General features: G+C 42.0%; 1 protein-coding gene across 1 annotated transcript in view; it reads right to left on the bottom strand.

Moving 5' to 3' along the window:
- LOC126564099 (P protein-like) overlaps positions 1-25009 on the bottom strand; it is a 50422-nt gene extending 25413 nt beyond the window's left edge. The window contains exon 1 of the mRNA XM_050221030.1: positions 24865-25009. Coding sequence (XP_050076987.1) covers positions 24865-24965 — 101 coding nt within the window. The 5' untranslated portion in view covers positions 24966-25009. The remainder of the gene's footprint in view (positions 1-24864) is intronic.
- Between the last annotated feature and the right edge of the window lie 1534 nt (positions 25010-26543).

Raw genomic sequence — 26543 nt, 5'->3', positions numbered from 1 at the left:
CCTCTTAGCCACGTTCGAGAGGAAGATGCTCAGAAGGATCGTTGGCCCCGTATGTGTGGAAGGCTACAACGACGAGCTGTATTGTATGACGACCTCACCGTCGTGCAGCGAATTAGGCTCGCCAGGCTCCGATGGGCTGGCCATGTTATACACATGGCACCGGACGATCCAGCTCAGAAAGTCCTCTGAACGTCTTCAGAAAGACGTTTGAAACTCTGATTGAACTGGTAGGAAATTGAAAAACATTTCCTGATGGTTATTTGCTGTAACGTTGATGCAGTTCCAAGAAACAAGAACTTCTTAAGCCGTCATCCTGATCGTTAGTTTTCTCTATCATACAAACTGTACCTTAACATCGGCTCCATTCTGGAGCATTTTTGGATAATACTGAGAATTAATTCTTCCCTGGACACCCAGCAGATGTCCATACTTCGGGCTCTATCTCCAAATAGTATGGACTTTGTAAGGTCTACCTTTTCAGGTAACCATTACCGAACAGCAAATATTTTTCCTCGATCACCTCAAGATGATGAGGCTTACTGGACATCGGGTGGCAACGGTAAGCATGTACAGAAGGTAGGATCAGGAACTCATTGTTCCCTAATAAAAAGGTTACATGGAATCTGTCAAAACAGATAAATAATCTAGATATCTTCTTCTTCTTGGCTTAAAGACTTTCTAGGTCACGCCAGCCATTTGAGGTTTGAGGATTGGAGACTTACTGATACCACGTATCTAACTACGAGCCTTTACTATGAGAGAACGGTCTGAACAGGATTTGCACCCCGGTCTTGCGTGTGAAGACTGTAAGCCGTAAGTCTCCTGATCCCAAAGTTTGTCCAAATTTTGAGCGAACTTCAAAATAGTGACTTTGTTGCATGAACGTTAAGGCCATAACGGTGTTGATCGTATGTTCCGGTTACCAACGATCTGTAAACAGATCTCCATTAGGTAGATAAATAATGAAACCTTCTTAAAAACCCCTTTTAAATCTCGTATTAAAGGTAACAACTTTTTATTATTATCACCCTTACTTTTTCCGATAACAAATGACCAAATTGTTATTAATTTCTGAACAATTATCTCTTCAACTGGACCCCTTTGTTAACCCACTTTAAATATAGCTCACTTGTTAACAACATTCCCGCGTGAGTAATCCACTTATGCATCCCGCTGTCAACCCACATTCTCACCTGCGTTCGACCCGATACCGTGACTAATAGTCTGACCCCAGTCTCTCCATATCCATTCCCCCATATGCAGCACGTTACTTAAAAAAAAGCAAAGCGTGCGCGCGCACGCGCATATGACGCCATTTTCCGGACATGCCGGTATGAGCCCGGCTGGCCGTGAAAAAGCTCCAAGAGACTAACTAAGTTACCCGACAAAGGCACAACTCAACCAGGGGAGAGGGAGAGGGAAGAATTCATCACGCTTTTTCTGGATTCGATGGAGAACAAGATACGGAGGCCGAGGCTTTTGGTGTCTAAGGTAAGAAGGTATGTAAATCAGTCCACTATCGAGCCGTTCGTCATCTTCGTGTCGGCGGCAGTGGCAGAATGGAGAATTGTTATTCTTGCATAATTAATATCGGTATCGAAACCGGGTCCAGCCAGCTGAACCGTTACGGGCGAAGGGACCATTGCAAATGTGCGAGACATGATCGAAGCGTTGTTTTGAGAGCATATTAGTGGGGACAGTGAACATGGACCGGGGGTTTCTTGCGGAGTGACTTCTCCAGAGTGGGTGATGTATTTACATCAGCTGAAGCATTCCTTGAGCCAAGGTTCCCAACTGTTATATCGGAACGATTGAACGACGGTACGAGAATGCAAATGTCTAATGTACGTAACTAAGGCGCAACGATGGGCACGATGACGTTGATTGTGGTGAGATTTATCGAGCTGTGCCACCTACAACCGGGTGTCCCTTTCACCCTTTGGATGAATCAAATTACTGCGACGAAACTTTCAAGGATCTTCCTGGTAATAGGACAACTTCTCCACTGATTCTCCCACTTCGCACCCACACCGATGTGTGACGACATGATTTAATTGAAAAACCAAACAAAACACAGACCCACTGTGTCTTCCAATTAAGAGTAACGCATTTTTAATTGAGTTTTATTCCCGTTGCTCACTAGAAAAGAGTGAAACAAACCGGGACCTCTCCCTTCTAGGGTTAAACCATTTCAAAACGCGCGGGCTGCCACCCTTACAACAATGACTAATGGCTGACCCCCTTTCAGGGATCAGCTTACAATCGGCAGGGTCCGGCCAGTCAGCGTGTTGTCATCGCGTACTTTATTGATTAAAATGGCCACAAAACTCAATGATCAGTCCTCGGGCGCTCGGTGTGTGATCTACTATTCGATTGCCAAGAGCACTCGCCGTGTACAAGCGTACGTGGGTCAAGACCTTGTGGATCTTCCTCCGGACGTATGCAACTCCAAACGGCAACGATCGTTTTCTAATCAAATAAATGAACGTCGAAGAAAGATAGATTTCGCAAGATCTATCATGCATCACCAACTGGAGCACCAACGCGATTGATCTTTGCTCGATCAATCATGTACTGTGTGTGTGTCACTCTGGTGCGATACCTATCATGCCTAGACGAGGCGGAGAATCGTTTTGCGCACATTGCGCTTAATTGATTTTTATGTTCACCGATACAAATTCATCAACCCAGGCTGAGGCAGCGGCTTCTGGAGTATTCGACGTATTAATGTCTCTTTATTGTGACAGTTTTATTGGCCAGTGGGACAATTATAGCCGATCGCTTCGGGTCGCTCCGGCTAGTGGTCCCGCAATGGTGCGCGTGGGGTTCATGATCTTGTGTGGTGAATTTTAATTCTTTTATGAGCATAATTTAGAATCAATTTGTGTGCAAAGTTGCAAGGCTTTTGGAAGACTTTGTATATTGAAAGTTTGTTATGAGAATTTCTTAATTGCATTTAAAGCATTACTGTTGAATACTGTCTATCGATTTCGCCTGAAAGTATGCAATACATTACACATACTAGCGTTTTCTACATTGATATACTTAAACTATACGAACGATTTAACATTTCCATCAACCGTCACTAATTGAAATGTTACTCCAGCTTCCATTAAAAGTTTTGCAGTCAAGTTTCACATTCATCAACGCAAATGCAACGGCGCCATTCCGTCCGCCAAAGAAACCAGTCCGCGAGGGTTTGTTGCTGTTCCGATGAACTTTACAGATACTGCACTACGCCGAGATCGTGATGGGGACCCGCTATGCGGCTGAAAATCGTTTGCGGATGAGCTCCATCGTGCTCAATTTCCATCAATCGAGTCTAATTATTCGCGAGCCTTGCACCATCCGCGCCATGGACGCCCTTTTGGACCTTGCCGGTCGGTATTGATGGTAGCAAATTGAATTTGTCGCGTTTTGTTTAGTTTCGTTGTTTTTCTTTGACGTTTGGTAAGGACGTGCAGGAGAAAACGGGAAGAGACGACTCGTGCCATTTGACGAGTATCGCCCAGAGATCTCAACGCTCGTTAATCTGCTTGATGGGACGGGCACATAAATTTCCATCAGGAGCCTGCGAACTTGTACCGCGCGACAGATGGGATTGCTTGGATTTGCATGAACGTGCGTAAATTGCCCGGGCGGCTCATATCGAGAGCGCGCGTGGCATAACGTTCCCAGCGCGCTTCTTTCCTCAAGGCGCTGCGTAACACCAATTCCAATTTAGGTCTAGGATAACTGGTCGTTCGCTCCTAGTTGTGTGAATTTTGCAAATTTGCTTAAGAGAAATGTGACTAATTTAACGATTCCACGGTATTACACTACAATTACGCCAAACAGGACACTCTTCGGTCAAGGAAATGAAGCTGTTAGGTTCACGGCCCGAATCCAAAACGGCCAACGCTAGACTTTGCCTTCGGCCAGCGAAACGCAAACGTTTGATGAGGTGTCGCGATTGTTTACGCTGGCAATTAACACCCAGCGGGTCGTTCGATTCACTCTCGCACCCGATCAGGTAGCACACTCGCTCGGTTGATGATTAATGACATTGTCTTTCACTGAATGTATGAATGAATTTTAAGCAGAATGTCTTTCGACGCTAATGATCCGTAACACACGGCTCTGCAGAAAGTGATTTCTTCACAGTCAACAAGGTGAGAAGGAGATACAAAACTGTCGTGTTTTTATGTCTTATTTTTAGTGTCAACCCTGAAAGCCAAACAATTAGTCAGCAATTGTATAATTTTTCTGCAAACTTCTATCAATATTGATCAAGTTTTTAAACTAAATTTAAATTGCTATCTACTTTAATGTCACTAAGAAAATTATTATAATCATCTGTCATCTTGTCAAATCGTGCAGGATTGCGACTTGCTACCACAAATATAAATCAGGATACAGTTACATTAATCAGTCTCATATTTCCAATCCTGATGTTCGATACTCCAACTCTGAGCAATGGCAACACCGTACATATTCAAGTCCACCACTCTCAACACACCTGCCAACATGTCGTGCATAAATTGATCGTGCTCCAAACTTGCACAAACCTGAGTGGTAGTAGATCGAAAATCGGAAACGAAAGTGCACACTGTGGGTGACTGTGTGTATGTGTGTGGATTAATTATGAATTATTTGCTTTTGCCGAGCTGACCAGAATGAACACGCTGTACGAGGAGGTGACGGTCCTTAGCTAAGCTAAATAAACACTCACTTGGGTTTGGGATAACTGTCCAGACTTTGCTTACTGACACGGCGCCGAAATATCCGCTTGGCCGGTGCCTTGACTTTCATCTCCAACGTCGGGCAGTGGCTGATCTTCCGGTTCCGAAATAGCTTCACCAGCTGGCCCTGGGCCTCTGGATGGACGGGGTAGCAGGTGTTGCGGGCAAAGATTAAGGTACGGGAGAATCAGAAACCAGCACTAGTTGTATGTGAAACCGTCGTGTGCGCGATTGGAAGCCTTTTTTCGTGCTCAATCGCAACCCGTTGGCCTCCGGGAGCAAGTGTACTAGAGGACTTTAAAAATCACACACACACACTTACACAAATACAAAACACACGCAAAGACTTTTTCAAAAATCAAATTCACTACCAATTTTTACTCCATCCACGGCTCGCGCGCGCTCGCTTGTACAGCTCTAACGAACCCGACCGAACTGTCTCGTCATGCTCTTGTAGATGGTTTCGACGAGGGTTTGTGGTCACACAGTTGTGTATTCGGACGATTAGATGAAGATGATAGAGTGGGAAAATCCCACCACCGACAAACAGATTAACAAGCGGAAGTAAGAGGATGTCTCAGCAGCGGCACGTCACGCGATCAAACACCAAAATACTTCAACTTCATGCACTGTGAATGAAAAGTCAAGTCACAAAAATCAATCCAACGCGCACAATGGGAGAATGTATGATGGTGCTCTTTGGGGTAGAATGGAGTTTTTGTCTCACTTGTTTGTTTACGATTCAAGCAGTGCTTTTAAGCCAAAATGGAACGAAAAAAAAACTACAAGCAATACTGCGTTCCGAGTTGTGCGTATGTGCTGATGTCGTCTACTGATGCTTGAAATGTTCGAGAGTTCCGATAAGATGATTTGGATTCGATGAAGATAAGCTGGCGTATATTTTGTACAAAAGCTAGTGAATTTATCAATACTCTCGATGAGTTCCAAAAAGCTTCTCTTAACGAGGATTGATGAAGAATTCTTCAAGAGGATACACTCTTACGACAATAATTTTAAATTCTACTCCTCTTACTAGAACTCAGTGTCTCGTGTCTTACTAGTGACATTACTTCCGAATCACTTTCGCAACCGCTCAATTCACTTCTCGCTAGTCCTGAAACAAGTCCTACCTCCTTGGTTCACTGACTTGTAAGCGTTGTAACAACGTCAACAAAAGCAGCTCACTAGAGTGTGCAACGAGAAAACCACTCCAGACTCCGCCAATGCACTGCCGTTGTGCCGATGCTTGCGGAAAGGAAACTGCAAAACGACGCAAAATTCTTCCCGTAATCAACGACGGTGTCCAAGCGACTGGTGCGCGAAACCGGCGCACAACAAGCCGGGGCGCAACAACGGGTTTTCGTTGTGTGGTTAACGATCGAACAAGCAAGCAAACCGCGCACATGCATGCACACCGCGAACCATCTCAGCGACGTTTGAGCATGTGTGGGGGGAAGGGGGGGGGAGGTATGCTCCACACAGCCACAATTCTGGTGGTAGTAGTACTTGACTTTCGAACAAATTCCAGTTCCAGCTGACGGTTGTTCTACAATCCCATTCTAGGGTTGGCTGGCTGAACCCTCCCTCTTGAGCCAATCTAAATCCAATTTCCAGTTCTCGCGATCATCATCAGCCACCAAGTGTGACCGGTAGCCGGTAATGCCGAAAGGATACTGTTTCGGACATTGGGAGCCCTCCGCGCAAAAGAGAGCGAGACCGAGTGAGGAAAAGATTAGTCAAATCTGAAAGGTGTTTAACTCCACCACTAAGGGGTTGATTATGACGATCAGGCACCCCCTGGTGTGCATGGTATGTGGGGTACGGGCGGCTATCTTCGACGCTGATGATCGCGTGAAGCATGTGCACGAGAGTTTACTAAACCAGAGCGTGTTAGCTGGAAGTCTTTTGCGTAGCCAAATTGTTGGTATGCTTCGGTTCCTAAACAAGGTGCGACGTCATAAACAGGTTTGGTTTAAAACATGCGTGTATGCTCTATAATGCGCATACCGGCTGATGCTGGGGACCTAGTGACGTGTTTGAAAGTAAAATCGACACATATGGTACGTACAGCTTAATAGCGCAGTTTATCTGACGATAGAACTATGGCACGCGAAAGAAGCATTCGTATCAACGCTGGACGTTGATTGAGGCGTCGCGAGATTGAAATTATTGAACCCGGCTGAACTCAAATCATTTTTATTGCAATTCTTGTCTTCGTTTTGCAAATATTTTCCAATTTGGGAAGAATTCTCAAGCATTACTCTTCGGGGAGTCTTCCTCAATTGCTTTTATTTCATGCTGCTTTCAAGAGGATGAGAGAGATGAAATAAAGAATTGTGAAATGCAATAAAAAAAACCCCCAGAACTCTATATAATTCCGAGAATATTGAGGGATTTTTGTTCTCTTGCAGATAATCAGCATCCGTATCTTCTCGAACCGGTTTCGCATCACGATCGCCCATTGCTGGCTGTGGCTAATGATTACACATCCGACTGAAGTAACACGAAGTCGAGCCCATAAAAGACAAATTATTCCAAATGGAATTCACATGATCGTTAAATGTGTCTCGCTCGTATCGTAAGAATCTTCTATTAAGTTAAGTCATGTAACAAAATTGAATTCCTACAAAAAAAGCTTTTAACAATAGACAAGAAAAAAGTGAGGTTAGATAATGTTGCTTCCGTCTAGTCTGGTGGAATAACAATTAGTATGCAGTGGAAGGTCTACCAACTGCACTGCACCGGAACCGGTAGCAAGCATCGTTAGCATCGCCATTGACACCCTGTGTCACATAGACTTCAACCGTTACCGGATTTCCATGTGTCGGAAGATGCTGCGCACAGCATCTTCTTCCATTGATACATCAAAAATATGGCGCCGTGTAAAAACAGACACGCTTAAGCGAAAAATCTTGTTGATGCGAAACAACAACAACAAAAAAGCACAAAATTAAAACCAAGGCTTTTGATTGTCTTTGACGTAGAAATATTCATCGTTGTAGAAGCGAACCTTACATGTACATTTTAAGAAACAAATCTTGCCACCAAGGACGGTTTACTTATTCGTTATGCTTCCATATATGGTTTTATCCAGCTGGAAAACAATAATCGAGGATTTGTGGTTCTTTATAGCACGATAACACAATATTTTCTCCTCTGTAGAATTTATATCAACCGTAACCATAATTCAACAGCTTCAATATCTACATCCTGAATGCATTTTCTACTCAAAGATCCTTCCATACACTCGATCGAGCTCTAAATAAAACCTGAAGGAAACACTAATTTATGTCCCATACAGAAAACGCGGCATAACGCTTATGTATCGCAACAATTCATTCGATTAAGACTTTAAAGTGCTGTTTCTCACCCTCCCGAACGAAAACAAACCATTCCCATTTCTGGGGCCGTTCAATCGAATGAATCCTCGATGCGGGTTATGACTGATTTTTGTCTGTTTTTGATTTGCAGTTCCAAACAATCAGCAGCGGTAGAGCTGAAAGATCACTAGCAAGTTTGACAACCCCAGTGACAACACTTTTAGGATCGAATTTATTTTATGGTACAACAACAAATTGAACATATATAAACGTTAATTAGTACAAATTGAGTTCATTGATTTGTAACGGGTGATGTTTTGATTTCACTCGTGCCTTTGGGGCACAACTCTTGTATGGTAAGGGCAGGCAAATGTCTTCCCTAGTGCGGTGGCTTCGGATGAAACAAGTTTGTGGCGTTCGTAAAGTGGCAAATGGCTGATGGCAAAGTTGATAAAAATGTCAAGACACACACACACACACAAACACAGAACCATTCGACTAAATGGAGCTGTCAATCTGTGAGTTGGGTGGTTTCGTGTCGAGTAATGTGTTTAACCATGAGTTTGTGTTTCGCAAGCAGGTCGTGGATCATTGGAAGAGCATTATTCAAATTGTGTAGTGCTAAATTATATTATTATTCAATAGTTTTACTTTCAGACAAATATTTAAGTCACAATAAAACCAGCACCTCAGTGAGCTCTTCAATTATTAAAACCATTTCAAAGCACCATAATTCTAATGCACTCATGAGAATTGGTTGTTCTAACCACACTCGCACCCCTAACATGCTGATTCACGTGGCACGGGCAACAATTTATTCGCCTCGTACGCTTCGATCAGCTTTTAGCGCCCTTAACCACTGTTATCCCTTTCCGACGAGTGTTTAATTGGAAGCGCTGTTGAAACATTCAAATGATTTTCATCGTCCCACCGAGCAACCTGGGTGTCGATCGTCCACTTCGAGAGTAAGAAATAAAAAAAAAAAAACGATCACAATTCACGCTCCCGGAAACTCATCGAGAAGTGGTGACGCAGATAGTAACTATCATCTGATCACGGGAGAAGACAAACGTCTTTGGTTCGCCCACGCCTCGCCAGTGGAAAATGGTACACCCGTGTACGATTGGTTCTTGAGTGAGGAAAATAGCGTGAACCTAACCACATATTGCTTCGCACCCGGAACAACACGCACATAAACACACACACAAGCTAGTTGGTAGCGTCGGAGCAAACTCCTCTCCTGTTCAAGGAAAAGGCGGACCACGCGGTTTTTAGTGCTTTTTTTTTCGTTTCTCTCGCTCTGTTCAAACCGTCATGCATTTTTCCGAAGTCCCTTACCGCTTAAAATAGCAACCAACAATCAAGAGTAAGCGGTCTTAAGCGCAAAGGGAGCAAGCCAATGTAATGATGGGTGATCAGGTTTTTCGAACGGGAGTTCTGCTTCTGCTTGGACCTTAGACGTCTTCTTTGATTGGTTTCCTTCAAACATCACCCATCGTGAGAGCGATAGACACAGCGAGTCCGTTCTAATTTGTTGTATTGTTCACAAACCTAAATTACACGATTTACACGAAAATTGGTAATAACTTGCACGACTTTTCACCTTTCACAGAAAATACACTAATAATATGAAAATTCACACGACCGCGATTCTACACCAATGGACAAATAGGAGTTGCAAACCGATGCAAACGCGATCCAAACGATCATCATCCTTGCTGCACACAATCACAGATCGAACGCCGTACACCGAAAACACCGCCAGTGCAAACCGTCAACCGTACGCATCCAGCCAGCCAGCCGAGCGAGTGACAAAACTGGACTGAACTGAGCCGCAACGAACCCCGCGATGAGATGTGATGAGCGCGCGAGAGTTGCGCTACGCCATCAAACCATGGCTGACCATACGACAGCGACCGGTGCGTGTCGCGTCGATCGGTTCCTTCTGCAGGGCACCAATGGAGGGAGAGAAACGAGGGAGACGAAACGTCTCCCCGTTGAGGTGGACGGGGATGAGTTGGGCACCCATACACACGACAGGCGCACGGGGTAAATGGCATCCAATTGGAACCGAGGCGATCGAATGCCGTATGCTTCGTTACGGCACCCATATGCAGTACGAGTCTTTCGCATCAACTACTATTATTAGTGTGTTTTTATGCTGGTGAAGTCTCTCTTTTTCACTCCACGACACTGAGCGTGTGTGTGTGTGTGTGGAAAAGGGGGTCACTTTTGGGATGACACTTTTCACCCACCCCGGGCTGGATAAAAGAAATCACGTGGTGGTTTGAAACAGTGGCAAAAAAAAAGCATGAGTGTTCCAATCGCGGTTTGGCGGAGCAGAGTTGGCGAGAATTGTTAGCTTTGGGTCCGATGTGTGTGAAACGTGCAATTTTGATGATGAGACACTGTGTGCGACATTTGATCAAAGCACTTCGTAATCTTCTTCTCGTAGGGATGGCTGTACGACTGCGGGAGAGTAAAGAGGCGAGGAGGATCTTTTTTGTCCAGAAAGTGGAATTTTTGGAACATGCAGATAGAGTAATGCAAAAAAATAAAGCTCAGAAAGAAAATATTTCACAATAAAGAGATGATTAGATTGGCACAAGATTCCAAGGAGTTTGGCAATAAAAATCAATGTATTTTATAGTAACAATTAAAAAAAAAGTTCATCAATGCGTGTCAGTTAATCAATATATTTAAAAAGAAAACAAAGCAAAATAAACCTTACGAAATAGAATAAAATAAGAAGAAAGTACTGATTTGGTAATAAAACAAACAAAATAAAAAAATTCTTCTGTAGAACGGCCGCTAAACGTATTACGTAGAACGTATTGCTAAAAACCGAAAAGTTCTAAAGAAATAAAAAAAGTACTCAACACCTTCTAAACAGAACTCCGTGCAATATAAATAAAATATTAAGTATTAAAGCCGTTGGGAAATTAATTCTATTTACATAAAACTAGAAAATGGATAGAACTAGGTAAAGATAGACTTTCAATAATTCAAAACTGAGGATTAATAAACAATAGAATATAAGAATCAAAAAATAAAATACAATCTGTAATGCCATAATTATACAACTATACCTGCAACCAAGTATGCCAGGAATAACTAAAAAAAAAAATGTACAAAATCCGCTCAAGAAGAGCCGAGAATACAGCACTATAATACTTAAACTAAAATTTAAATGGCAATGTTATCACATATTATTAAAGTTGAAAAGTTAAAACACAATTAAAATTAAAAATATTAATAAATAATTGTTTTGAATTGATTGACAAGATAAATTGAATTGATCAAAATTGATAAAAGGTATAAAAAAATGATAAATTTGTTTTGTTCTAAAAATTAAACACTGAAAACTAATCCAAAAAAAAAAGCACACATTCGTTACGTATATTGTATAATATGGAGAAATCCTCAATAAAGCTAATCTCTAATGTAACATAAATATTCGAAAAGACATTGCGCGGTGAAACAACACACCTCACGCACTGTAAAGCCGCACATTGAATTACAACAATATAAAGGGAGGGGAAAAAATACTTCAAACAAAGAAATGACATCGTCATTCAAACCCATACATCACACTTATGCAAATTGGGCCGGATTGATAGATTGCTGAAAGATTAATTATCCACACACAACTCGCTTGCCGAATCAGCCAACATTTCCCACCACGATCCCGCGCGAGGGATGTGATTGAGATGATTTATGAAGCTGTCAGTTATCATCCACTGTTTGTTTTCAAGACCATAATTAGAGTAATGGTGGAACAGTAGTGATCCGATGATAGCAAAATGTGTGTAATCGTTGCTAACTTAAATGATCTGTAAATTTTTCCTACGACCTACACAATAACCATTTCATTATGCAAGCAAATTTTGCGAATTTTCACATTACTTCCTCGGTGAAATCATAATGAGGTCAAAACTTTGGCCACCGATCCGTTGCCGGTACGCCGATCACACCAAACAATACCAAAAATAAACGACAGTCGAACGCACCAGTCCGAACGGACCGTACCGATGGTCGCAAATCGGTAGTATTATTATTAGAATGTGTTCTACACGCGTTCGACAAGCCGAAGGTTGCGCGGGAGAAGATGCTGTGGATCTTGGTTCTTGCTCACCCTGCGACCAGTCCGGCAGATGTGGATCAAGATCAAACGGACGCGTCACCGCAATTCCACCTTCCCAGCCAACCGTGGAACCCTTGAACTCATCCTCTAAAAGTCTCGGAAAGGACAGCCCCTGGATGCCCATTAAGGGCACCAAAATTGGAGACAGATCATTCCCCCGGGCAAGCCGCACGCCACTACAACACCTCTCTTCCAGGCATCGCGGATGAAGGCCACGGTGAAAGGAATTTCAAGTGCACACCTGAAGACGTCTTCGCACACGGTTGGTTGCAGCACACGGACGACCTTCGCCGGAATTCGCGAATATGCAAACAACACGCAACACCACGCTCGCTCAAGAGAGGTTAAACGAGTGATCAATAAAACCAACGGCGCTATCGAATTTACACGAGACGGCATGGCTAGCGAACTGGTCTAGTCAAATTCCTTGGTCAAAAACAGATACACTTTGCGACATCAGCTAACAAACACATACAATATGCGTGCTGTTGGTGTGTGTATGTTGGTGGCTAGGTCTGTTTGAGAGTCGCTTTTTTTTATTATTCATAATTAAGATCGCTTTCAAACACCTTCGTAAGGACAGGCGGGCAATAAATCCTTGTACGGCGTGCGTCGCCAACGTCGATTGGCCACCGCGAAGTCATCATCAATACCAAACGCACGGCGAGTGGATGACAATCGGACGAGCTCGGACCGTTTGTCCACCCGCAGGTATTTAAGCGACGGCAAACAGCAACACCAACAAGGTAACAATGGCCAAAGGTTGGCAAGTCGAACGCAATTCGTTTCGCAGTGGTTTGGGGTGCATGTTTGATAGAGAATGGAAATGGTGCATCGGTGCATATGAGCCCCGGGGCAGTCTTGATGGAGACTGAAGTTCTTTGCAGCAGGTTGGGGTATTGTGAAGCTAAGCAATATATCAACGGTTCTGTGCAATCGTTCGCAGCCGGTGATGGATGGTTCGTAAATCTTCTTCCACACCTTCGTGCGTTGGTGGACGTACGAGCGATGATGGATGCGTCGTCGGATTCAAGAGACATTGAGGTATAAGAACCTTTCATTTTTTTAATTTAAATCATTTGATCAATGTTGTTACTCCAGTACTGTAATGCCGTGATTTGATTGACAAGGATGGAGCCATGCAATGGAGTTGTGTTTGATTTGATAATTAGTTTTGAAGTAAACCGAATGAACTTTTGAATCATAGTCATTGGGCGTCTAGACATTAGTTACGGTACATGCGGTGATGCTATCTTTGAGGCAATTATTCTTTTAAGCATAATTCGCCTACACCACCGGGCGGCCCGGTGGTACAGGCAACAGCAACGCCAGTCTTCAAACGGCAGGACCGGAGTTCAAATCCTATCCGGACCGTCTCCCCGTAGTGGGGACCGACTAACCAACTAAATGGTTATCCGGCAGTCTAGTAAGCCATTTATTTCGATGGCCAGCATGACCTTGGAGGTCGTTAAGCCAAGAAGAAGAAGAAGAAGAAGATGCTTTTAAGTATTACCCTTTACTATGTTACTATTCAGAACGAATTTTGTTAATATGATTGGCTGACATTTTAGAGAACTAAAATTTGAAAATTGAAATTTTGAATGAAAAATTTAAAAAAAAAAATTAAACAACATTTCATTTACCTTTTATTTTTGAATGTTTTTATTTTTATAATGAAAGATATGTGAAAATATAGAGGAATACCGGCATCTTCTCATTGACTCATTACTATGTCGATGTCACGCCGGTCATTAAACGGCTTACGCTAAATAGAAAATTAGTCCTTAATACAAGGGAGCAGTCCAGATGGGATTTGTTGAATGTTCTATTGGGCGAAGACCGGCATTGCTATCGCAACTAAACTCCCTGATAATTGCATAAATGCTTCAATTTTAAACATAGTGCTAACTTAATTTGGTCTTTTTGAATGGAAAGGTAAATAAGGCTTTTAACAGAAAATCTTTGACGAGCTAGTTGTGACAGTTTGAGAGTCAGAGTATCTCGCAAGTAAAGGATTTATGTTCTTGGAGATGGAGTCCTTTTATAGCTTCTTTGATGTAATTTGCCCACTATTGGATATTCAATCCTGCATAGAGAGAACGGTACGAATGAGATTTGACAGTAATCCTGAAGCAGTTGCGATATCTTAATGTGTATTCAATGTGACCAGTCTGATTACACATTTACAGCATTGTTGTGGTCAAAAAGTAGTAAAACTAAAGATATACACATTCTCAATCAATTTGGCACAGGATTTGTTATGAACGAAAAAGGGCTCTCTAAAAATAAAATATGTTACCGCTTAAATAAATCAATCAAGAACTTCGTAACCAAGGTATTGATGATGCTTAATTAAATCTAAATCGATTGCAATCAAACTCCCAGTTAGCGTAACATCCCTCAGCGACCCTAACCAAGTCGATGCGTTAATGTGCCGGCGTAATTGAAAATTTCCATTTACAGCGAGCGAACCATTTATTCCTCCCATACCTCCGTTGAACCATCGTCCACCAGTGTAAACGAATCACGCTCCAAAAAGGCTAAATCCTGTTGTAATCGACTGATTGTAATCTTGCTAAAACCGGCAACCCATCAGTGTCAAAAGATGTAAAACAATACGATGTTAAATAAGACCAGAGCATTACCGGCCGGTTGAGCGGCGCGATATCGAAATAGATTTCGTCACTTTGGACAAATCCTCTTACGTCATTGAGGCATCAATCGCGTTGAATAGCGTGTAAGCATCGCGACAGTAAGTGTGCAGACAACTCAAACAACCATTGACAGTGAATTTATTCTACCGATCGTCACCCTTGCTTGTACACCGGTTCAATCATGGATGTTGCTTCCATCGTTTTGTTTTTTTACAAACTTCCTTCCCATGGGGAAGTCAAAAGAGCATTGCGAACAAAAATCTGCCCGAAAGCGGAACAGCGAGGATTACTTTTTCCTTCGACAATTTAGCACAAATTTTCCCCCGAAAACCCATTACGCACCGTACGTAATAGAATCACGGCAAACGATGACGACAACGACGCTGTGTACAACCGCCTCGTTGCGTAGTGGCGGAAATTTGCTACATCCGCAACAGATTTATGCCATTCTCGATCAACTATTCATGCTGCCTGGTTGGCCACAGAAGATGCCGTCCGTAAAATTTCGCCTCGGTTGACAAATGGTACTCCACACCAACTTGAGCCAATATCTCAGCTTCGCTCTCACGATGGTATTTTCTTTACCGAACGACCAAAGCAACATTTCCTTCCAGGAACATTGGATAAAAAGGAACTGCTACGTGTGGCGGGTTATACTAATGACACGTAAAATATTTTTCCCCACCACGAATTAGGAGATGGTTTTTCTACCCCTTGGGCAAGATTTGTCGACGCTGGTTTTGTTTTACTTTCATTCAGTTTTCCTCGCTTTTGGGGTTAATATTCCCACAGAAGAGTATCAAGATGAATGACCATAGACACACTCATGCGTACAGGAGTCTTGGTATGTTTGGATGGAAATAAAATGCTTTAGGAAAGTGAAAGGAAAACTTTTCTCCACTCGTATTAATGCATACGACACGTGTCGCTTTATATGAAGAAAAAGGTGGAAAATAAAATGAAACCGAAAAAGCATCAACAAAACGAACACAACAAAACAAAGTTCCTGCTAATCCGGCTTGCGGATTTATTGTAGCAGAAAATCAGTAGAAGTTATTCGTCTGTACGTTCTGCCCGAACATTCGAAAAAGGAAAGTGTACTAAACGAAACAAAATCATCAAGCAATGAGCCGTACATGTGCTCGCGGTAGAAAGATAGTAGAATTATAAGTAAAGTTGGGAGGTATAACATAGAAATAGTAAACATGGAAACAGAAAAAAAGCTTTCTCAATAGCCAGTCAGCACTTTTGTGGATCGAAGAGAGACCGAGGAAAAAATAAAGGTCCAGTCTAGTTGCTTCTGGGCATGTCTCGTCCCGATGCAACGACGGAGATTCGTGAAAAATTCTCTAGAATGATTGCTTAACGACGTAAATAGAAAATTATAGAGTAACCAGTCGGTACAGTACCTTCATCTAGATGTCAAATATTTGCCGATATTAATCATTTTTCTATTATTTATCAATACTAACTCCCTAAAATAAACCAACAAGATTAGAAAAAACCATGCTTAGAAAAGATCGTCCGTCCATTGGTTTAGTTGGGATTGGACCACTGTGCGGTGTCTGAACCCTTAAGAAAACCATTAGGATAAGGATTATCCTTACAGTGGTATCATCAACTGCAACACTGTGTCCCTGCCGGACCGTTTTACTCTATGACAAATGATGGAAATCGATTTTTTCGGTTTGCCGTCTTATCGCACTTCTTTGGCATGCTTCACTGTGGTTTAAAGCATTGTTAATGAGAGCTTTATGATCGAGCTAAATGTTCCACGTGAAAGCAACACTTCCCACTACATGATCGAGAAGGAAATGTAAAAGGAAAAAGTCAAAATCAAACCGTCCAACAGCCCACAGATAGACTCGTCCAGGCGCTTGATGCATCGGTCCATTGCTGCCATCGGTTGGAGCGAGATTAAATTCAATCGAGTTGATTGTTTGTAAACAATAATGGCTGTTAAATTGAACATAGAAACCCCGATAGCCGTCAACCAGACGGCGACGACGACGACACCATCAGCGGACATCAACACCCGGCAATCCTTTTTGCCATCGCTCTTTTCGTTCTGCCGGTTTGTTTAATCATTCCGGGAAACTCCAACCAGAGCCAGTGGTGACCGGTCGTAACTTCTACCCTGACGCGCATGGACCAAAGTCCTGTGTCTCGTGCTTCCCTTTCGCTTTGACCAGCCAACAAAAGTGCACACATCATTCGCCATGCTTTCACCCAACAAAATGGCTTATTTAAATGAAGCGACCGACTGCAAGAAGTTGTCCTTAGTGCAAAAGATACAAAACAAAACACAATACACGAGCAGCACAAACAGCTTGAAGCCCGAAGCCTTCCTTCACTCAGTTTGACGCTGATGAATATGTTTGCACCCGAAGATGGAGTGCGTAACGGCCACTTAAAAGTTGATGGAAATGTGGTTGTCTTTGGGCTCGTAAATATTTAACATGCTTGCTTCGAAACAGAGGAGTAGAAATTGTTTAACCTCCCCACAAAATGAATGAGGTTTGGTGATGGGAAAAAATTTTCTGCTTAACAGTGCCCAGAATTAAAGAAGAGCATGGTGGAGCAGCCTGGTGGATTGTGTTGTTAAATACATGTGCCTAATTTATTCGGTAAACTTTGCTCGCGTATACGTAAAGGCTTATGAAAAAGTTTGGGTAGCATTAATGGATGGAGGAATTTTTATTCATTTTGTTTTATGATTCATTATCAAATCCTTCAAATAGTTCGATCATTTTCATCTTCAAACATTTCCCAATCAAAATAAAACTCCTATAAATGCTCTTCAAAGCTCACTAGTCTCCCAAGACACGTACAAAGCGTTCCCAAATTTCAATTGCTCTCGAAAGAAACATACTAAAGATTGAGCATGTCAATTTCCACCGCACTTTGTACCTTTATTATCCCATCCACTTGGAAGCAAAAAACGACTGGCACGTTTGAATCTAGACCCGCTAATGTTAGGTGCGTGGAAAGCATGGAAAACATGCTTCTCTTGCTTGCAACACACGCGCACATGCCTGTCTGCGTGCCAGGAATTGAAAATAGCCGACGATACGCCGAAGCATGGAAAATAAGAGCTCATTTTGGTGAACATTTCACTCAGCTTTTCGTTTCTCTATTCCATTTCCATTCTCCTCCATAATTAAAGCACTGCGTGTTTTTCGACTTCACTTTGCTTTTTTCACGAAGTTTCCCATCAGGTGGTTCGATTACCACTAATTACGATGACCGGTGTCGGCAGGTTGGAGGCGAAACATTCTGGTGAAATTTCGTGACAACATGCATCGTACTACTAATTTAACCAGCTGCATTATTGATTCGGTCATTCTTTCCATTAACCAGTGAAAGCGAGAAAGCTTCCAAAAGGCTTGAAGTTAATGGAGCGTGGTAGATGAAATTTTAATACAACACAGGAATAAAATGGTACCGCTGAAGGTCATACAATCAGGTGTTGCCTGTTTTTGTCCTTGTACCTTGGGAAGGGACGGATAAATATTTACTTACATGCTTTTTTTTTATCCACACAGTACATCATGCAAGGGTTCGCATTGCATATGGGGACGCAATGCGGCTAACAAACGGGTGTAATTTACATAAAACGTGCTAAGAGCGAGCTCCATTTTGGATGCCATTTTGTTGCCTGTGAAAGCAATAATCGATGGATCAGGAAAGGTCAGCAACCGAAGATTAATTTCAATGTTTAGGACGGTCGGTACGTTTATTAAGCTACTTTAAAACATTTCGTTGTATGACTCTAATAATAAATTATTTATAGAAGCTTTATTTGTCTATTTAAATTTATTTTATACACTTAATCCACCCCATTTCCATCTCATTCGAACGATCTTTACTACCGTCAAAATGTCAACCCTCCAAACTACTTGCTCGTCTGCAACGTTCCGGTTGCATCTACATTAGCGTTCAAACCAACCCACCACCCGGGGTGGCATTTTCCCGGCTTTTATACCCTTTTTTTACTGCCGTCTCAATGTCTCGGCAGCTTATTGATCGGTGCCCGAGTGAGTCAGCAGACAGCAAACGGCAGCTATCTGAGCAACCCGTAACACCGTGAACTTCGCACAAATCTTGAGATCATCTTGGTGGAGAACCTAACCTTGTCAGTGCCATTTGACAATGGTACAGCATTCACACAGTGTCGTTGATTGTGGATTTGTCACCGTGTGGGGTTAGCAAAAAAAAATTTGCGCTTCCACGTGTTTATCCTTCGGTTAAGATCATGATCACACCGAAACGAACTTCAAACGCATTCTTATTTGTATCACAAAACGGTGTCTTCCCATGGAAGGTGAAGGTAGAGCGAGCGAACGCAAGTCTACCGTATTTCCGTTCGCAATAGTGTGTGGAGCGAACGACACGCTCGTGAACTTGAACAATTAGAATCGTTGTAATGGAAGGTTTGACCCTTCTGCAGGTGCATCACGATTTGTTTGTAGATGATGCTGGAGATTAATGGCAAAATGCTGGAATCGTTGGTAGCTGAGAGAGCGAGAGATGTTCTTGGCCCGGATTGATATCACATGCAAAACAAGTGTCTGTAATAATTGTAATGCATTAGTCTACAAACTTTCCTAATATTCGTTTAAAGAACAAACTGCCCGGTTCGGAGATTTAAATGATCGTAGCTCTGGAGAGGAGACCTCTACCTTTGAATATATTTAATAACATTATAAAAGTTGGTTGTAGTTGTGTTTATTAAATATGACAGCTCTGTTGTATTTACTGACACTGAATTGTGATGGAGTTCCACGTTTCCTCTATTAAGTTCCACGCTTGTTTAAAATAAAATTAGCATACATTTAGGCGTTTTACAAATATTTGAAAGATTTGTTCAATTTAAAAAAATGCGCATAGAAATTTACTAAAACGCTAGTATCAAACTTTTTAAAGCTCTCCACTGCCCTTTCGCTCATCAATCACTGCAGCCCACGTGACGATGTGCTGGAGCGGTATATAAAAATAAATGCACACATAAAAGGGCAGAGCTAGCGTTCACGTTTACCCCATTGCCGCCACGTGAACCTGAATCTTGCTCAAACACGGTTGTGAACGGTCGAAAGGTATGCCTTGCAAAAGAGAAAAAAAAGGATTACAGGCTGCAGGCAAGCACCAACCACCCGCACAACACAAGGCAAGGAAAGGCCTTAGTACAACTCGACTGCGGCTTAGTAACGCATGCGCTTGCAGTTTCCGTGCGCGAAAGCGCAGGCAAGAGAGAAAGCAAGAAAAAAAAACGAAGTGCATCATACAAAGTGTCACCAGGTCAGGTCGTAATGTATTTTCTCTTCCCAACGGCTACCAGCAAACCTTGCGCTCCTAAAGGGAATAGAAAGGAGTGTCTCTTTGGTAGAAGCTACCGTTTTATTTTCCACTTTAGTTGCTATTTATTGACAATTTTTTCTACCTTTTTATGTTCGCCGTCGACACTGCAGGTCTTTCATAAGCTTTCTCCGTTTCTGGAAGGAAGAAAAGCTGCAACTGCTGTACATTTATTGCACCTTAAAAGTTGTGTCTTTGAAGACAGGCCTGACCTTCACAGTGAGTTGGAAATGGAATATTCCAAGTGCACAGTGCAAAGTGTGTCAAATCAAAGTGTGTTTAATACATTACATAAATTGCTTCTCTTGGTTTTCCATCATCAGTTTAGATGCTGCTTGCTCCGTCTAAGAAGGTGGAACTTTTAATGAGTTTTTTTCAAATGATTAAATAATTAAATTTTGCCTACCACGAGCAACAGTTGCAGCAAAAGTTTTTTCCATCGTTAATGAATGGAAAATATTTTATTTACGCCATTTTGAATCGTTAATGCAGCAATGTAAATAATTAGGGCAATAATTCAGTAGCTTAATCATTGCTTAAACTCATCTGGAACATGCCGAAGTACAGTTGACTTGTTTCTATGCTAAGAAACTCATTTTTTAAATGTTCATAACAATTTGGCAGCTTAATCATAGCTTAAACTCATTAAATTTTTTGATGATAATTCCCTATAATACATTAAATTCTCCTGCTTTCATCTGCCCACATGATGAAAGTTCTCTTTCTTGAACTTGCATCCTCATAAAAGTTATGGCTTAGCAGAGAATTAAATTAATTATTCGTGCGAAAAATCATCCCTCTTTACAATTTTCGGTATGGAAAATGCTTACCATGCTGAACGAATTTTTTGCTTCGTTTGTCCAGAAAAGCATTAAAAACAAGGAGGGTAAGTTATGATGACTTCGGCGCCACATCACTCCCCTGGTGCTGCGAGGATGCTGTGCAAATTGGTGTAGCATTTAATCCATGGCACGCGCTTTTCCTAGCGCCTGAATGTCAAGGTCACGACACCGTCTAGCAACGTCCCCAACCCAAGGGCAGTCGAATGTGAACGATTTCCGTTAATTCTTCTAAGCTACTTCGCTTCCCTTTGCTGGCATTCGTCCACAGTACAAAAAAAGCGTTCGGAAAGAAGATCACGTGTGATGATTTTTGGACGACTTCTTTCCAGCGCACAAACAAGCCTTGGAAACTTTGTAACTGTTTTTTCCTTTCTTTTTTGAATTTTCTTCTCGATCTCGAGATTCAGTTCAGGATAAATGAAGGCTTCACCGATCGATAATAAAATCATTAGAACTGTTTCTTTTCCGTTCGATTCGCGGCCCATCATCTTCTAGCATCATTCCAATTGTACTCTCTTCCAACTGACTTGATATTTGTTTTGCAATACGTAGCGCTTCCCCAGTTCCTTGTTTTTCTTGTTTTACGTGTATTTTCTTCTCTTTTTTGATGTGTTAACTTGGGATATCTTGTTTTTTTCGAAGTAAAAATGATACTTCTTTTCTACTTCTGAGACAGCAACCCTAAACCGTAGCCCATCTGAATGACAACTAAAACGTTAAACCCTCAAGTATGCTAAAACAGCTAAAAAAGACGACGAGTCATTTTCTTCCACCACTCAACGCGCACTGGAATCGGTTGCCAAAGTACCATAGCGTCAAAAGGGAAATGGCTGTATTGGTTTCACGGAAAATGAACCCGAACGAGAATGACAACATTATCCACGGTAGCACGCAGCAAAGAGTCACTCTTCCAAGGAGACACAATGTCAGCAACCTTTCGGAAGTTGGGAAGGAAAATTGAGAAAACCGTTGCTACGACATCGTTGCTCTTCAGTTCAATCACCCCTGTTAAATTGTTTTGTTTTGCTCCAATCAGCCGGAGAATGTTTTGGCGTACGAGTTTCGAGCTTTCTCAATTTTCCCCAACATCTACAACCTTTCCGATACGCAAAATGCAAAATCAGAACAAAACAAAAAGGGGGGAAAAAACTTTTCACTGCTCCAAAAATGGGGATAAGTTTTCGTTAATAGTGCCCAGTGACCTTTAAAAATAATAATCATCCCAAGCTTCATGATCAAATTGGAACAGTGAGACAAACGACGCAAGAGTTTTGCAATTAGCTCACCTAGCGCTACACAAACTCAAAAGCGGATCCAATTTTCCGAAAACAACGAATAATTTACAGCCCACACTCAGCCCCACCGGCACCCATTATGGGTGCCGATTGACGTACACAGTTTTCGGGGTGTCCTCACCCACTTCACAAAAGGTTAAATCGTCATTGAACTTTCCATTTCCTCCAATGTACGGTGGACGTCGGGCCGTCTGGACCTCGATTTCCTAATCCAGTTCAATTTACCGTGTGGCCCGGAATGACGCGGTTAGAGGGTGGTGACGGTTTCGGTGGTTGGAATGGTTGTTGTTTGTTTGCGAAACTTTACGGTCGTACAACGGAATCGTTTAGTGCGCGAGATGCGCGTCTCTTAATACGCTTTAATTACTGGCTGCTGCTCCGCTAAAGGCAACAGGTCATGGATGTTGTGAAATTAAGAGCAAACCGTTGTGAACTATGAGAGGTAAGAACTATTTTACACTTCTAAGAAGTAATTTATAACTTATATGCTGTAGTATTTCTAATCATTCTGATCCAATGATACTAATTTACTGATCAGTATCATGCTGACTATTTAAACGACGAAAATTACATAAAAACACTTAAGAGCTTACGCAAACAAGCTTTAACGAAGCTGTATTTCTGGGAAGGAAATTTGAAAAGTTCTTTCTTTGCCTTGACTTAACGGCCCTTTAGGTAATGCCGGCCATCGTATGGCTTAATCAACTTGTTGATACTACGAACTTCCCCAGCCTGTGTTCGTTACGGTCCAGTCCAAAAAAAGTCCGGTTTTGATCTGCGGGCCGTTCTACCTCTGGAGAAGGCCCAGCCTTTACAAACAACAAAAATAATCTCTCTTTTTTCTGCAATGGATGCCAAAGTACACTGAGGTGATGCTATCTTATTACAGATATGAAATTATATTTTATTTGCAACACCTGTCCGAGTTTATTTTAATCTCAGAATGGCCACCTCTGAGACTTTCTTGGTAATAATATGTTGACTGTAAATCACATCCTAAATCCTTTCAAGTCTCCTTACTGAACAACACAGTTAATCAAGAAGGAATGACAATGGACTTTGTTTGAGATTTCGTTATAATTTTCCAAAAAGTACCGAAAAAAAGTTGTAAGCTTGCTTGTCACCGAAGTTCCACAAAGCCTTCGTCCTTGCTCATAGAAGTTGAACTCGAGATAGAGAATAAATTGTAGGCATTTAATACAGGTAAGAAATGCAGATATTCTCCTTCTTCTTGGCTTTCTAGCTTGACTTGTTAGATACCTCGTAGTAGGATAGTCAAGTCCTTACTACGGATGAATTGTCCTGGTGGGATTTGTATGTAAAGGAAGAAACTTCATCAATAGACCTCTTTGATTATTTTTTCATCGTTTCCAATTTATATCAATGCAATGTTAAACTTTAAATAGTTTTGTATCAGCCAAAAGCAAATTTACAAACCTAATAAGTGACTAGGATCATTCAAAACATCAACATCTAACATATAAAATCTAAACAGAAACATTATCCTTACATTGTTGCCCATAAACTCTTCAATCACATAGACAATTCACCCGCAGGTGATTCATCATCGTTCCGTAGGAACATTTCAACGCCGTCATGAAGACAAAACTTATGCGAACACAAACGTTCACATCATGCACGCGCGCGTCTACCCTTCACATTGACCTCTTGACCTCATCCCACCGCATCCTGACGAGTCATCATTCCTCACAGAATGCATACGTGCAGCCAACAAGCCGCGAAAATCAATTAATCATCATAATCATTCACCCGTGGCCACTGAAACATGAGTGGAATGGAACGTTGGTGATGATTACCCAAGGCACACTGCACTGTCCGTGTCCAGAAACTCGCTGGACGCAACCCTCCAGACGCTACAAACACACGCACACCGACGATCATCATTTACCGTCAATCAAGAACGGTCAACAAGATCCAACGGGCAAAGTTTCCATTTAGATCCATCATCATAGGCACGACATCTTATGAGTCTTTTTGCGGCCGATCAAAGCAACTAGCGCGCGGCTGCTACTTTTTTTTTTTTTTTTGATCAGGTGATGGATGTGGACCATCGCAATATAAAATCAATTAGCGCGGGATGCACACGAGATCGCAAACGGGCGATCTTTTGCGAGACCATGCGTCTCCATCGGCTTCATCAGCGTGTGGCAGCGTGTATGGTTGGGTGATTGGTGGAAAATTTATGTGACAGTTCTGTTTGAAATTCTTTATTTATTTCCCGTACCGACATAAATAAATCCCGTGCTTTGTTTATTGCTCATAATTACTGATCATTAAAATGCTCTCTTCGAAATACGACTCATATTTGCTAATAATTGTATAAACATTACATACTTCATACCACTAAACACATAACTACACACAAGCTACATCATTTGAGATAGAAAATTGTTAAATACACACAGAAAGAGAAGGAAAAAGACATCAAACACAGACAACACACAGATAAACACCAGCACGAGTTGGAGAGGGGGGCCAAGAACTTATTAGAAAAACGTTAAATTCAACTCACGGTTCCACTTCCTGGCTGTGGAGCGAATCGTCCGATTCCGGCACCAGACCAATGCGTCCGTACGCACTGGTCGACGTTGGTGGTCTCAGATTTTTCGGCATTTCCGGGCCCTTCTTTTTGCCTCTGTCCGCCACCGTGTTTCCGTAGCTTGCGCTTACTGGGGCGTAACGAGTTGCCAATTTTCCAAACGACTCTTCTCGTTTGCTGCACCGTTTTTTTTGTTTTTGTGAAATGTCAGTCAGTGATGCGATGTTGTCGGAGAGCGATTTGTATTCACTTAGAATTCCCAGAGCCAATTGAGTACGTACGTTTACGTATCTAACTTCAAATTCCCCAACGGAATTATTAACCAAATGGATTTAGGCTTCAGGGCTTATCCGACTTAACTATGTGCTCAGACAGAGAAAAGCTCCCAAACCGGATGTCCTACATCTATATCGTCCTGTTGTTTTAATACTTAATACTTTTACGCTTCTTGGACAACCAATCCAATATGGATCACACACTCCAGATTTTCGTTCCTCTTCTCGCTTACTCTATTTGGTGTTGAAGGCAATCGTGGGTTTTTGTGTGCTTTGTTGGGCTGGACGACACGGTTCTAATCGGACACGGTTCTGTGGACAGTCTTGCAGGGTGCACAGCTGGGTGCAAGCAGTGAATGATGGCTATGAATTGGCTACTACTACTTGCCGCTACAACTGACGAGAACGATGAGTTTCTGCGACGATGACACTCGATCGTGAGGTGACCGTGGTTGTGGGAAATTTTGGAAGTGCTCTTTTGCTCTGCGTTTTGCAATGTCTAATGCAAAGAAAAACGGGTGAATGATGATGATGGGGCATTAAATATACGGTTTATGCTTGCCAATTTTTGATTATGCGAGCTGATCTTGGCATAAGAACGGGTTTTTGGCAACTACCGGCTTTACTACGCGCCCGGTATGATAGTGGTACTAATGATGATGCTGTACTGCTGTAAAAAGACAAATATGTAAAACAGTATTTTAATGAGATTGATCGAAATTAAGCGGTAAATCGAATTTTTAAATTAGATATTTTTGTACTTATTCTACTCGTATCTAACAAAGTAATTTTTTTTTCTTCTGGTTGAACTACTTGAAGATGTCTTGAAATCTTATTTTAATTTGAAATAAAGCAATAATTAATCCTTTTTGTTCTAAAAAGCGTTGTTCTAAAAAGCGAACTACCACTACACAAATCTATTTACTACCTCACTGTACTTAACCTCTTCAAACGTCACGCGAATGGATGGAGTTTTAGCAAAAATACAAAACTTTTGGTACACTTCAAAAAGCTTTCTTCAAAAATCTCATTCATTTCTCCTCATTAAAACTTTACCAGCAGAAAACTTACTTTGAAGTACATTTTCAGCCGTCATTGCTTTACTGTCGTCGTCCGGCTGTCGTTGATCATTTTGTCCACTACTAGGACTGATTCTGTTTATGTTTCCCACTGTGATAAACTGGGAAGCACCTTGTGCAGAGCCTTACACAAACACTAATGCACTTGGGGACATGGATATGAAAATTTCACGGGTGGAACACTCTACACTGTAACTCACGCACCACACACTTGCACTCGCTTGCCTAAAGCTCGATCGGTAACTTTCAACCACTCGATCCGGGGTAGTATAAACGCGTATTAACAACACGATAACTG

This window comes from Anopheles maculipalpis, chromosome 3RL (assembly GCF_943734695.1).
Source record: "Anopheles maculipalpis chromosome 3RL, idAnoMacuDA_375_x, whole genome shotgun sequence".
In the NCBI taxonomy this organism is placed as follows: domain Eukaryota; kingdom Metazoa; phylum Arthropoda; class Insecta; order Diptera; family Culicidae; genus Anopheles; species Anopheles maculipalpis.
This window is presented reverse-complemented; position numbering and strand designations above follow the sequence as displayed.